This window comes from Corvus kubaryi, unplaced genomic scaffold (assembly GCF_017639235.1).
Source record: "Corvus kubaryi isolate FWS band 111438036 unplaced genomic scaffold, C.kubaryi_AGA036_p1.0 37352, whole genome shotgun sequence".
NCBI classification, from domain to species: Eukaryota; Metazoa; Chordata; class Aves; order Passeriformes; family Corvidae; genus Corvus; species Corvus kubaryi.
In genome coordinates, this window is record NW_024581114.1 from 2,004,611 (window position 1) to 2,019,384 (window position 14,774).

Below are 14,774 nucleotides of genomic sequence, written 5' to 3' on the forward strand. Positions count from 1 at the left end.
TGCAGGAGGCACAGCAGCCTCTGAAATGTGGAAATGTGACACTTAAAGGTGGTTCCACACAGCCAGGTCTGGCTCCAGCTGCCACAGGAGTGGGGGATAGTTGGTTACAGTGCTGGTGGTTTAATTCCCTGTGTGAAATGTGCACGTCCAGCCTCGTGGAATTGTAGGAGAAACACATCAGTGATGCTCTGCTGGAGGTAAAGGATGGCCACTACACTCCTGTGGTGCATGGGTGAGGACATGGCAGGCATGAATTACAGGTACACAGGGCGGGGGAGAGTGGAGACTCTTGAACCAGCTGGGATTTATGGGTCAGAGAGGAGGAGAATGAGGAGTCACTTTCTGAGGGAGATCTTCCACAGCAGAGCTTTGGCCCACATCGAGTTTCCTTTTCACTGTTACGTTTGTAGGAGCTTTAGGGCAGTTTGCTCAGTTTAATCCAGTAAAATGAGCTGTGGCTCTTTCCAGCACTGGAGCTGACAGGAAGGATGGAGAAAGATGATTTACAAGAGCCTGGAGTTGACAGAACAAGGGGGGATGGATTCACACTGGCAGAGAGTGGGTTTAGGTTGGATATTGGGAAGAAATTCTTCTCTGTGAGGGTGCTCAGGCCCTGGGATGGATTTCCCAGAGAAGCTGTGGCTGCCCCTGGATCCCTGGAAGTGTCCAAGGCTGGTTTGGAGCACCCTGGGACAGTGGAAGGTGACCCTGCCCGTGGCAAGGCTGGCACTGGATGATCTCAAAGGTCCCTTTCAACACAGGATGTTCTGTGGTTCTGTGCACTTAATTATTGTGAGCTTTGCAAGGCTTCACCCTCCAAGGTCAGAGCTCTAAATTAAAAGTGCCAGTGAGCTGCAGCTTCTGCTCTTGGCTGGGATCTCAGCATGTACCAGAATGATCCCTTCTCCTGGCCCAGCAGGAGCCTTTCTTCCCTGTGGGAATGTCATGCACAGCCCTGTGGCAGCTTTTCCAGTGTCAGGATGATGTGCAAGCACTCGTGCAAACAGCTCTGGGTCTCAGGGCATCGATTTTGGGTTGTCTCTTCACCCCTCAGGTGGTTTTTTGGGTTTTCTTTTCACCCCTCAGGTGGTTTTGGGGTGGGCCCAGCAGCCCAGGACAGTTCGTAGTGCTCAGCCTCAGAGCAGTTTTCTGGCTGCTGCACCAACGTGCTCCCAGCTGTGCCTGTCTGTGTGGAAAAGGGAAAAAGGGATGACTGCAGTGATTGTTCCCATTTGTTCTGTGACAGTCCCAACGCTGCCAGCAGCAGGGATGGCCTGGACAACGAGACAGGAACGGAATCCGTGATCAGCCACCGGCGGGAGCGGCACCGGCGGAGGAACCGGGAAGGGCACGAGGATGGTGAGTGCTGCTTCATCTTCCCCCTTCTCCTCACATCTTTCAGAGCAACAACTCCTCCTGCACGAACAGAAGAGACTTGTGTCTGCATTCCTGCCTGCTTTCAGGGACTCTTATTATTTTAATGGAATAATTTGATAATTGCTCTGAAACTCTTTGAAGCTCAGCGTTTTTCCGAGAGGTCTGCACAACGCACGGTGAAGTGGCAGAGAGATTATTTTTGACAATATGCAGAACTTTCTGCAGCGTGAGAAGATTAATAGCTTGGACAGGACTGACTGTTGATTTCTCAAGGCTTGGCTCAGCTTTGGTGTTTTATGCTGGTGTAACAGGGGCTCTGAAGATCTGTTTTTATACCTAAATGCACCCAAAGTGCACCTATAAAATGCAGAACTCCGTGTCTTGCCTCTGGTCTGTACATCAAAGTAAGCTTGGGTTTTTCATTCGTTGCCAGACAAGAATTTCCAGGCTTAATTAAGAATTAATAGGTGCCACCCATTGTGTTTAAAATGGTCCAGAATTTGGAATACTTGGGCCCCAGAGATGCCATCATGGCCTTTATTCCCAGCTCCACCCACCAAAGTATTTGCCTCCAGTTAGAACGCAGGAAATCAGATTTATACTGAAGGTTTCTGTTCATTTAACCCTTCCAAAGCGTCACTGATGCAGAGTAAATGAAAATCCCTCAGTGGGAGGAGCAGAGAGCTGTCTGTGCGTGATCCTGACTGCAAATTTCATTAAGAAATGACAGAAAGAGGCAGAATCCTCTCACAACGTTGTGTTAAAAACTTGTTGCAGGAAGGATGTGCAAAGGGGAGTTGTTTTAAGCATTAAATCAGTGCCAGTTCGTGTTTTGCTGTGGATATTGGCATAAGAGCTGGTGTTGGTGTATGGAATTATTTGAGCACAGGAGTTTCTGCTTGGAGTGGTCTGAAACCAATTCATACATTTAGAAAGAAATGGGATAAAATTTCCGCCTCCTGTCAAAGCCCAGACAAGAACATGTCACAAACATTAGCTGTTCTGTGAATTTAGGCCTTCTGCCTGCAGCAGGTGAGTTTTGTTAATGTGCATAAAGCAAGGGGAACAGCCTTAAAATACATTATTTAATGTCCATCGGGTTTCCGTGGTCATAAGAATATTTTATTTAATAATAACAACATCCAGTACACATAATAACAGATGAAATACATACATGGATAACACATGAATAACACAATACACATGAAAACATGAGTTGTTTTCAGTGGAAAGCAAGTCTAAAATGCACAGTTCAGCTCTATGCCTCTTGAAAATACTAAAAGGAGTGAAATGCCCTAATCCTGGGAAGGATTTTAAGGCCTTTTAATAACAATGACACAGTGTCATTCTTTTCTTGCGCCTTCATGTCTTGTCTGGAGCACAGCTGGATGTAAAATGGGGGAACAGCCCTAGGAAAAGGGGGCCAAGGATGGGGAAAGGGCAGCAGGGCTGTGGCAGCTGATCACAGCTGTTCCAGGGGCAGCAGCTGTGTCCTCTCCCCTCATTGTGAAACAGGATAAATCCTCCTTCCCCTGCAGAAAGCAGGAAATGCAGTGAGAGTGTTTGATCTGCTCCTGCAGAGACTCGTTTGAATAATGCCCAAATTACAGCCCTGGTGGTTGGCAGAGGGGCAGGATGAGGGATCTCCCTGGAGCTGTGTGTTAATCACAGGTTTGTGCCAGAGGTTTTATTCCAGAGGCACAGGGACAGCTCAGCCAGCTGGACAATTCCCTGTGTTCGTAACTGTTTGGTACAAAGTGCAGGACAAAGAATCACCCACCCTGACAAGGAGGATTTCCCTGGATTCCCTCAAAGGGAAAGGAGTTTTTGTTCCACAGGAAGACACGAGCAGGGTGTAACAAACTTCATTTCAAACAGGTGGAGTGAGAAAAGGTGCTAAGGAGCCATTTGGGAAGAGGGAAACACTGAGCTCAAACCTGTACAGGTCAAACAGGCTGAGTCCACTGAGCCCAGAGCACTGGAATGGAGAGGTTCCACAGAATTAAGGTTGGGAAAACCCCAGGAAAGAAAAGGGACACTAAACAAAGATTTTTCTGTGCTACTCTCCATTTTAATTTACAAAAGTTGTTTCCTAATTTTACTGGAAAACGTTGCCAGCTTTCAGTCTGGGCTTGAACTGCAACAAGGTCCTTCCAGAGGTGTGATTTGGAGTCTGGGTGATGGTAAATTCCCCAGGTTCTCCAGTGGGTGATAATTAACAGCGTGGTACCGTGGGTGGATTGTTGACCACAGCAGCCTAGATGTTTTCCTTCGTTGTTGCAGGATTACTCACCCCAGAAAAGCTGTTTCTGCTGAATTGCTACTGGGCAATTACACACACACAGGCTGTGATAAATACTGATGGCCAGCTGCAGCTGGAAGGTGTGGGACACACCTGGTGATCTTGACAGCGTTTTCACACCTCTTTCCATTGAACATGCAAAGGATTTGGGGTATCCCTAAGCTTTTCCACCCATTTCACTTAAATTGTATTCCTATTTTAAGTGCACAATGAATCTTCATCTGAGCTTGTATATTGTTTGATTTCAAAATAATCCCCACGAAGAGAATATGGTGGCTTGAAGAACATAATAAAACTTTTTTTGGAGCTGTGTGACGCTGCAGATACAAGCAGCAAGAAAATCTCGAGGAAAAGTGGTCTGGAAAAAAAAAAAATCAGGATCTCAGAGCTCCCCTTTTCTCTCTTCAAGCAACAAAAATCCTTGTTGCTTTGGAAAGTTGACAAAGTCCTATCAAGTGAAAGTGGAGTGAGGATCTTAATTAGGGCCGTGGGAGGTCTGCCTGGCACATGTTGTGGGGACCCCTCGCTGGGAGGAACAAAGCTCCCGTGTCAGTTTGCTGAGGAGGAGTGGGAAAGGGGACTGTGGAAGCTCTAATTAGGGAGGTAATTAAGGGACAAGAGGGTTTTTTTGGGTGTTGAGGAATGTTTTATAGCTGCTGCTCGGTTTCTGACAAGTCTGCAGATGTCAAGTGTCGACACTGGTGTTTCAACACCCGGTTTGCTGTGGGGTGAACTTAACTCTTGTGCAGCCAGCTGAGAAATGCCTGTGCCTTGAGAAGCTCTTCATGAGGGCAGGCTCACAGATCCCAAATGTTTGGGAAGAGGAGCTGTTGCACATTTCCCCCTGCTGCTGCAATATGGGGATTTTTTACCACGCTGTGTGCCAAGGAATCTGCAGAAGGGCTGGAACTGGAAAACAGCTGGGATGGGAACGTGGAGCCTGCGTGGGGTGGAGGGATTGGAGGCTGTTTGAGGTTCCAAAGAGCATCAGTCCCAAGGCAAGTCAGGGTACAGGGATAGGCCCATAAAGCAGGAGTGGACAGTCCCATTGTCCATCCCTATTTACGAAGCAGGGACCGAGCCCTGCACCTCACAAGTCTTTACCGAGGAAGTGATAACACATTTCCTGTTAATAAACGGGCAGGACCTTTGGAAGGGGTTGGGAGGGTGTTGTTTTCCCTCCTAACTGGGAACTTGTGCCTTCTGTCTGAGCCACCCTCACCCTTGTTCTCTGCAGTGGCACAGAACCCTCTTCACAGCTCCCTTGAGCAGATGCTGCTCTTCCCTTTCTGCTTTCAGGGCTTGTTTGATTTGGTCTTTGATGTGCTTTTGTCCCTCAGGCAGGGCCTGCTCTGCTGTTGATAAAAGTCAGGGAGGACATATTTTACCCTCGCAGGCTATGCTTTACTCTCAGCTCTTTGAGACACTGAAAGGCTTTTGTCACACTGTCCTGGTGAACTCTGTCATCCTCTACTGAAGGGACAGGGCAGGGGGTCAGCAGGGCAGAAAGTCCCTGGTCATTAGTGGGACAGGCACTGAACCAGAGCAGGGAATGATTCTTCTTTAGACTTAAACTTGGTTACATGGGAGTATTTTATGAGTAAACCCCTTATAATCATGGTTTGGGAAAGTACTCAGTTATAATAATGGTTTATTGCCCCCAAACAATGCTGGCTAACATTAGAAAAGCTTGGAAAAGGAAATTTTAGTCGGGCAGGGAAATTGCAAAAAGACTTTATGGATTTAAATGCAGACCTTAATTACACAGGAAACCTTTCCTGTGAGCTCAAGGCTACCTGGTGCTGCTTGGGAAGTATAAAACAGATTTATTCCATGCCTTGGCTTCCTCCGTTGCTGAGTTTTCTCCTGGTGCTGGAAATCTTTAATAAACACTGAGCATCACTTGTCAAACTTTCTCTGATACTTCACTTGCAAAGCAAACCATGTTACTTTATTAATTAACTCTCAATATGCATCAGGTATCATTCCTAATGCAGGGATGTAGGAATTTCTCCTGTAAGCAGGTTTTCCTTTCTGTAATTGAAGAGCAAATCCCTTAGACCTGGGAGTTGTGAGTTTGGAGAGGGTTGTTTAAAATCTCAGCCTATCTTTGAAGCCTGTTAGGTTGATTTCTTTACCAGGTGCTTTATCTAGCTGAGCCTTTCTTGTTTCAGGGAAAGAAACTTTCCTAGTAAAATAGAACACTTGGAGATTAAGGATCTTCTAATGAAAGGTGCAGGAGGAGTTTGCTTTGCTGAGGAAAATCCCTAAAATATCTCTAGAAAAAGATGAGCCACTGCTGCCTTCAAGTAAAAAGGCATTCATGGGAGGGGATTATCTGTGGGAATGTTTGTGTCTGCCAGCGTTCACACAGCCAGGGATTAGGAAAGAATTGCTCTGAAACACCTGAATGGTCAAGGCAGTGTGAGTTTGATGTCCTGTGCTGCCCACACAAGGAACAGGAATGTGCAGCACAGGTCCAGGTAAAGGTGCTTTTATGGCTGAGATATTAATAAAATTCATCCAGGAATGTTGTTTTTGGGATTTCTGGGCTGCTGGGTCTGTCCATGCTAAACTCAAACTGCTTTTGTTTGTCCCTTCCCATTAACACAGCTTCTTGTTGATGTCTGATACCTTTATAGTGCTTTTCTATGCCTGATACTGTTTATGGCCTGCCCAGAAACTGAGCCATAGGCAAGTGGAAAAGGGACAGGGACAGGGCAGGCCAGCAGGACAGAAGGTTTTCCAATTGTTGAGAGGGATCAGCTTCTGCAAAGAGCTTGGTTTGTGTGATCGTCCTGCTGCTCCCAGTGCCACAACTTCCCTACTCCTCTTCCCTTCCTCTAACACTCCTTTGTTGTGCTTTTCCAGTCCCCAGGATCAATGGGCACCCCAAGCTGGACAGGCACCGTGAGCACCCCCCTGGCTATGACAGCTCCTCCACCATGATGAGCAGTGAGCTGGAGTCCAGCAGCTTCATCGACTCTGAGGATGATGACAACACCAGCAGGTACAGTCCTGCCATGGGGACAGAGCTGGAAAAGCTCCTTGGCATCTTCTTGGCCTCTTCTGATTCCATCTTCTTATTTTTTCTCCTCCCCCTCCTTTTTTTTTAAATTTTCCTTTTATTTCTTTTGTGATTCGAGCACTGGTCGTTCATCAGTGACATCATTGTGTGCAGTCACTGCTCAGTTACTGGGTCACTGTCCAAACCACTGTTGCAGTTGAAAGAAAAGTTCTGTTCCTCTCCTTTTAATAGCAAGAATGGTCACATTTCAAGATCAAAGCACTGTGCAACTGCCTACCTATTTATAAAGTAATGGTGTGAATATTAAAACAAAATACTGTCAGCATAGATTCCTAATAAGTGTGCACTTCACTGGAGCTCAATTATAAAGGAATTCCTGGGTAATTGCATAGTCTGAAACCTGTGAGCAGTTCAGGAATTCATCGAAGTTAATGCTGTTGCAAAGGCAGCCTGGGCTGCCATATATTTATGGCTTCTTCATGATTTCTTTCTTTATGTGCAGACACAGAGAGTGTGAATTATTCCCTACTTGAAAAATACCTCTCATTTCAGGACATCTCTGTTATATCTAAAGATAATTTTGTTTTTCCTTAAGAAGCCTGTAAGCCAATACATTTCTTGGATTCAAAATACTTCTTTGCAAGGATGTAAATAAATTTAATAGAAACAGCAAAGAGCAACTGCTCCTGGAGATACTGAGCCCCTTGCTGTGTTCACAAACATGGTCAGCTTATGGATCGTGGTGGATCTCTTGGGTCTTGGAGTTGGTCAGGGCCTAAAGACCTGCAGAAGAACAGCAGTTCCTCCAAATTCTGATTAAAGGCTGTGTGTTTCCAAAGGGTTAAAAGGTTGACTAAATGCACATTGAAGATTTAGTCCTGAAGTAGTTTCAAGAACTTATTTTGCAGTCCCAGTGAAGTGCAAGGTGTCCCTTCCCATGGCAGGGGTTGGAATGAGAAGAGTTTAAGGTCCCTTCCAACCCAAACCATTCCACGGTGAAGTTGCCAGCACCTGGAGATACAAAAAAATCATTGTATATAAACCAGATATAAATAGATATAAAAAAGATATTAAAAAATCCCCCTTCTGGATGTGCTTCACCTGGATATTCACGTGCATGGAGGGTTGGCAAGATCAGTCCTTACCCTGAATGCACCCCGAGCCTTCCCAAAGCCTTTAGGGCTTCGAGCCCTCCTTCCCTCCCTAAAAACTGGAGCCCACAAAAACAACAACAACAACAACAACAACCCTGCAGCTGATTCGGATTTCTTGTAAATAAATTAATCATTTCCATGGCAGCCAGCTATGCAGGAGGGCAGGATTAGCACAGGCAGGGTGGCCACTGAGGCACGTGAGAGCAGACCCAGCGAAATCTTTCTGTAGGAATAAAATAAAACTTCCCGAGTCTGCCCCAGGAAGAAAGAGATTCTTCGAAGCTGCTGCGGCTGCCTTTCCCTCTGGAGGCTGGGGCAGGAGCTTTTGGCACAGGGAAGAGCTGCCAGGCCAGCTAGTCAGGAAGAACCACTCAAAGGAATGCTCCAAGGTATGCTGTTGTGTTCCAGGGATGATGTTCTCAGGCACAGGAGAGATTGTGCTGGCAGGGAGAGGTTTTCTGTAGAGGCAAATCAGGCAAAGAGCAAATGGAGAAGGCTCCAGAGCTGCTGGAGACACCAGCCTGGGGACAGAGGGGTCTGAGGGGCGAGTTTGGTGCATGACAGCTGATGGGTTCTGATGGCAGAAGCTGCTTTGTGAAGGAGGCTGGGTGGGGAGGAGGCACTGAGGGAGGAAATCAGATGGAAAGGATGTTGCTGTCCTGGAAGGGAAGAGGTTGTGAGGTTGGGATGCTTTTCTGACTCTGTGTGTTTGGCACTGTTTTATTTTAACTGGGAGCACTGGAGCAGAGCTGGGTAATTCCCAGCCCAAGGAATTTCTGTTGCATTCAGTTAAAGAATGATGTTTTGTTTTGGTGAATTAAGCTGTTCACAGATATTCCAGGACAGTGCAGAGTGACAGTGGGAGCGCAATAATTTATTTCCTTTCTTTTCAAGGTGGGATATAATGGAATGTTTGTGTTGTTTGCAGGTAGGATTTTGAATACAGGGTGATGTAGGGAACTTCACAGTAAAAGTCTTTTTTCTGTCTTCTCTTAGGTCTAACAGATCTGACATGTGTAGCTGTGGGATTATTGTCAGCACTTGCTGCTCTCAGTTCAATGTAACTAAAATAATTCACTGCAAAAAAATGATGATGTTTATTTCTCATTAAAGAAATTACCATCATTTCTTTCTAAGCCATGTGGATAAGCTTCCTTTAACAAATGTTGCCTTTTTTTCCCCTTCCTTTGGGGATTGTAGAATGGACAAAAAATGATTACAATTATTATTATTGCTACTGTTGTTATTATTATTACAGTATTTTTTTTAATCTGTGGTATTTATTGACCTTTGTGTTAGAAGTGCAGTCAGGGTTTTGGGCAGTAGTTGGTGCAGGAAATTAATTGCTAGTGATAACTCCAGATTTGTTTTTCGTCTTTGCACTTTATTTGTCTCAAAAGCTCAAATTTACCATCTTTTTTTGCTCATCAAATTGTAACAACAACAACTTTTACCCAGTATTTCTGGGGATGCTTCAGAGAGCAAAATATTCCTCATTAGAGTAGTTTTGAGCTGCTTTTTAGCATCCAGATGCTCCCAGAGTATTAAGGATTCAGCAAGGATGCATTAAGGCTGTGGATTGAGCAGAAATTACAAGGAGAGATGATGAAATGTGCCACAGCTACATGAAATTAGGTGTAAAAATGTTCTTGCAGAGCCTTCTGATGATCAGTTTTGTGCAACTGATGTGAGAGGCTGTTTTAGCTGCAATTTTTCCCTGAAATGTTGTGTGTCCTCTTGAACTAAACCTGAACTGGGGCTTTTCTAAGGAGCTGCTTCTCATCCTTCCATCCTGATACTGAGCAGAATGGCAAAAATACAACAAAGAATAACTTCATGTCTCACATGTTATCACCTGGTAACAGAAGCTCAGAGATCTGCCAAGAAACTCTGGTTTTGCTGGTTTAATTTGAGAGAAAAATGCCCTTTCAAAGAGCAGGCAGCTTCACTGTGGAGTGAGCAACGTGCCTTGGCTTTCCTTGGATTCTCCTAAACTGGGAAGTTTTAGCTGAATCCTCTGATGAGATGTTCTGGGAGGGAAGAGGAGGAGAAGGATATGGGAGAAGAAGCAGGAAGGGGGAGAATATTGATAGCAAAGTATAAGAGGAGGTTTTTGTGTCAATCTTTGGTGCTTTCCAGGAGAGGTGGATGTTGAACAAGCCCAGTTTTGGGAGCCCTGTGGCTGAGACCTCCTTCTTTTTCCTGTTGGAAGGTAAAACCTCCCAACCCCAGGTGCTGTGTGAGCTGTTCCACCAGCCAGGAATTATCACATTTTTGATCTCTTTTTGAAAAATCCCACCTCTTGGCTCTTCAGTTCCCCTTGCTGGGAGGGGAAAAAGGAGTGTGTGAGGTTAACATGCCTGAAATAGTTGTGTGAACTCGAAGGGAATGTCAGGAGATTCACACCCTCTGAACAGCTCCAGCATCTGCAGGGGTGATGCTTGATGAAAACACCCTCATTTCAGGCCAGAGGGGTTTCCTGTGCTCTCAGGACACCAAGCTCCTTTTTGGAATTGCTGGGATCAAGGTTTTGTGGTATTCTCATATTCCTGCACGTGGCTGGAACTTGGAAGGCAGGGATGTGGAAATGGGGGAAAAGCCTGGCACTGTTTGCTTCGTGTTGTATAAGGTTGGATTTTTTAATCTTGGTTAATGATGGAGCATTGCTTTGTCTTTTTTTTTTTTTGCCATTCTTAACATATTAAATATAGGAGAGATGTCTCTGTGGTGGTATCTTAATAATCTGGGCTTTGTGCCAGGCTCCTGAAATTAATTTGGGCAAATCCATTTCTGTCTCATTCCACTCTCTGTAAAATGAGGATGATTAATGCTCCAAACTCTTAAAGATCTTAAAGATTTATATGTAAAATGTGGCACATTTAGGTTCTACAAGTTTGAAGGGCCTGAAAAAAAAACCCACAGCAAAATAAAACTAACAGAAGATGTGAAAGTAAATCCTATTCACCGTCCCCCTGTCATCAATTTCTATTTGATTTCTTTAAATTCAAGCCTTGAATTCCTGGTAACACCAGAAGAAAATACAGCACCAAGACAGGACTCACAAAAATGAGCATTAAGGGTTGCACTCAGACTTGGTCCCAGAAGAAAACAAGTGCTAAATTATACTCTGTAACATTAAATTATTAATCGGATCCCTGCTGCCGTTTAGCTGGAATCATCTCCGTGTCTCTGTGATTTTTCCCTCTCCTGCTGCTGCAGGAATCAGCTCCTTCTGGCAGAAAATGCAGGTGGCTGAGCCTTGCAGGGGTGACATTTGCTCTCCTTCCCCCCAGGTTGAGCAGCTCCACGGAGCAGAGCACCTCGTCCCGGCTCATCCGGAAGCACAAACGCCGGAGGAGGAAACAAAGGATGCGGCAGATTGACAGGGTAAGGTTGGCACCAGCATGATCCAAGGAAGTGAACCGTGATTTTTGAGAGGAGCTGTTGACTCAGGAAGGGATCCAGGACAGGTCTGTGCCTGTTGAATTCACTGGGAAGGCTCCCTTTGGCTCCAGTCTGAGCTAAATCTCTACATTTGAAGTTCTGCGGATCCAAAGTCAAGTTCTCACCTCTCTCTTTCTCCTTTCACTGTTCAGTGATCCCATTTCTTGTATTTTCCAAGACCAGTCTGGAGGAGAAGCTCCATTATGATGTGGGAAGGGGTATGAGATGTGCTGGGACTGCATTCTGCTGGAAGGAGAAATCCAAGTTCATAGGAAATCTCAAACCTTTTCCTCTGCCCTTTCCTGTGCCAGTCCTTGGCAGCAGGATGAGGGTGATCCCAAGGACAGAGTCCTGACATAACTGTTTTGTTCTCCCATAAATGTCAGTCTTCTCACATGAAAGAATGAGCTGGCACACACTTTATCACAGGACAGTGGTTTAGAAGATCTTTGATAAGCACCTTTGTATTTCATTTTGGAGGCAGGGCTGTGTGTCCTCTCACTTCCTGCTGGATCATGTGCTGTTCACCCCTCCCTTTACGGAGGAGCTGGGGGTGCCATAATTCACACTCCACTTGGGTGGAGGATTTAAATGTCTGCCTGTCAGTCACAGCCAGGAAGCAGAAATTATTCATGTGAAGTTCAGCTGAGAAACCTCAATCTAGGCACGTGCTCTGTGTGTTTTGTGATCAAACCTTTGGAGAAAGTGCAGACTGTGTTCAGATTTCTTTCCTTAAGTTTCTAACTGAAGCATAATTTTGAGGAAGACTCAATAATTTCTGGATGCCTTTCAATTGGAAGCCTGTTAATCAGTTCCTGATGAGTTAATCCTCAGCAGTTCTTACTCTGAGCCATTTAAAACCTTGAGGCTTTTCTGTTGTGTTTTTCAGTCATCTTCGTTCAGCAGCATCACTGACTCCACCATGTCCCTAAACATCATCACTGTCACGCTCAACATGGGTAAGAGGACAAGCCACGTTTTTTATGATGAATTTCAAGTGGTGGAGATGTATTTTGTGATGGTGTGGGAGCCTTTGGAGCCAGGAAAGAATTCCCTTGGTTTGAAAGGATGCCAGGTGAATAAAGGGAATGGCAGCTGAGAGTTGCTGCTGTGTTGACTGTGCCTGGATTCCTAATCCAGAACTGCATGGTCCTGGGCCATTTTCACCAGCAGATCAGTGTTCCTTCCAGGGAAGGAGCTGGAACTCCAGGATGTGCAGGGATTAGGGTAGAAGGGCACTGCAGGTTTGCATTTCTGCTGCTCATGTGTTTCATTGCTCAGCCAGACAGAAATGTGCAGGGCTACCAATGAATTCAGCACCTTTCAGTAGCTCCACACCCTCCCTGCCTCTCTGACATGTGGAAGCAGAATGGCTTCATGTGATCTGTGCTAATTTCCAGGTGTGGACAAGTCTTTTCAGTGCTCTTCCTCTTGCTGTTTTTTTTTTTAATGTAACACTGTCTTGGATGAGAAAATCCTGTCTCTAGCAGCCTTTCCCTGAAGGTGCCAGGCAAATATTCACCCTGAGAGCAGCCTGAGATCGATCGTTGCAAGTCAAACCTGGCCCTGCAGATGTGTTGAGAGATGTTTCAAAGCTGAAGCAGCCTCGCTCTTTGCTATCACTCCAACCACTTTATCTGCTTTTTTTTTTTCCCCTTCCCCACCCTCCACTTGTGTCCATGTAGAAAAATACAACTTCCTGGGAATCAGCATTGTGGGACAGAGCAATGACCGGGGGGACGGTGGCATCTACATCGGCTCCATCATGAAAGGAGGGGCGGTGGCAGCGGACGGGCGCATCGAGCCGGGGGACATGCTGCTGCAGGTGGGTCCCTGTCCCCAAATCCTGCTGCTGTGCTCAGCCATCCCACCAACCCCACGGGCTTTAGTAACCAGGGAACAGAATACATTGATACTCAGAGAAATGTAGCACAAAGATCACTGAAATCGGTGATTCTTTGCGATACGCTCTGAGAAACGACATTTCTGCAGCTGCTCCAAGGAATGGAAGCAGTGACCAGGCAGATTAATTGGGGGATTTAATTAAGTAATTAAAACATCTTTAACTTTGCTGCTGCTAAGCCTGACCTCTGCTTTCTGCACCCTCTCAGGTGAATGATGTCAATTTTGAGAACATGAGCAATGATGATGCCGTTCGGGTTTTACGGGAAATAGTCTCCAAACCAGGGTGAGCACATCACAAAACCTCTTCCTCTTTATCCTCCATGTGCTCCTCCATTGGAGCTGGGAAATCAACGTTTTGATATCCATCAGCATGACTGATCTCAACTGTGAACTTCTCAGTGTAAATGATGAATAGGTGAGGTTAGTTCTGGCCAAAACCAACACGAAGGAGGAGTTCCCTGGTTTCAGCAGCACTGTTTGTTTATGTGATGAGCATTTTAATATCTCAAGAGCTGATCATCCAACAGATTTCTCCAACAGTGCTCATCATCTGTGCAAAACCAGGAACATCCTGATGTGCTTCATACTGAAAACATTATAAAGCTTCCCAAAACCATTCTCAGAATGTACTTGACAACTGTTGGATAGGACTGAGTTTGTTCCAAATAGTTCTTGTAGCATTTCTAACTCTGTAGGAAGGCTAAGTGTCCTCCTTACCTGTTTTCTTTCTTCCCAGACCTATCAGCCTAACAGTAGCCAAATGCTGGGACCCTACCCCCAGGAGTTATTTCACCATCCCCAGGGGTGAGTACACATTTGGGTTCTTTGCTGGGTTCCTGGGGAGCCTTCAAAGTCTGGAATATTTTCACCTATTTTGGCATCTAAGATTCTACCAGTCCTGGTCTTTTATTTGTTTACTTTTCTTTTGGGAGCCTGGGGTTCAAGATACTTTTTCTGAGATTCCACTGCCCACTGAATTCCTGGGAGTTTTTCTCTTGGTTCATATCTCTGGATCAAGCTCCTAACCTTTTGGGAGGTGATATTAACCTTTCAATTGATAAAAGATTTAGAGATAATTATGTAAAAAAGCCTCCTTTTCTCACATGTGAACAACTTAGAGAGAATTCAAACCAACTGTTTTGAAAATGTGAGGGAAGCAGCAGTGATACACATAAAACACTTTGAAAATGATCTCATTTTCAGTAGCAGTAGAAGATCTGTGCTGATGTGACAAACACAGCTGCCTCCTGCTGGTGAGGGCTGTGCTGGTGGTGCTGGAACCAGTTTGTTCCCAGTCCACAGAAGATGAGTGGCATTGAAGATGAGGGTGGAATAAATGCAATAGACTGGTGCAGACTATGGGAGCTCACTCCCATGAAACCCATAGGAAAACCAGAGAAACAACAAGAGAACAAGAGAAAACCTCTCAGATTTCTCAAAATCTTGATGTTTGCTGCAGCTCTGACCCTGTTTTCTGTGCTTTTTGTGGTGGTGCAGACTGTGGGACCTCACTCCTCTGAAACCCTTAGGAAAACCAGTATAACTGAAAGAAACCCCCTCAGAC

The 14,774-nt window shown here is 45.4% G+C and overlaps 1 protein-coding gene across 2 annotated transcripts in view; it reads left to right on the forward strand.

Annotated features, from left to right (window-relative positions):
- DVL1 (dishevelled segment polarity protein 1) overlaps nt 1-14,774 on the forward strand; it is a 59,426-nt gene that overhangs the window by 36,587 nt on the left and 8,065 nt on the right. For both annotated transcript variants that reach the window (XM_042032100.1, XM_042032101.1), the window contains exons 4-10: nt 1,247-1,359; nt 6,551-6,689; nt 11,155-11,248; nt 12,195-12,264; nt 12,991-13,130; nt 13,417-13,493; nt 13,947-14,014. In XM_042032100.1, coding sequence (XP_041888034.1) covers nt 1,247-1,359; nt 6,551-6,689; nt 11,155-11,248; nt 12,195-12,264; nt 12,991-13,130; nt 13,417-13,493; nt 13,947-14,014 — 701 coding nt within the window. The remainder of the gene's footprint in view (nt 1-1,246; nt 1,360-6,550; nt 6,690-11,154; nt 11,249-12,194; nt 12,265-12,990; nt 13,131-13,416; nt 13,494-13,946; nt 14,015-14,774) is intronic.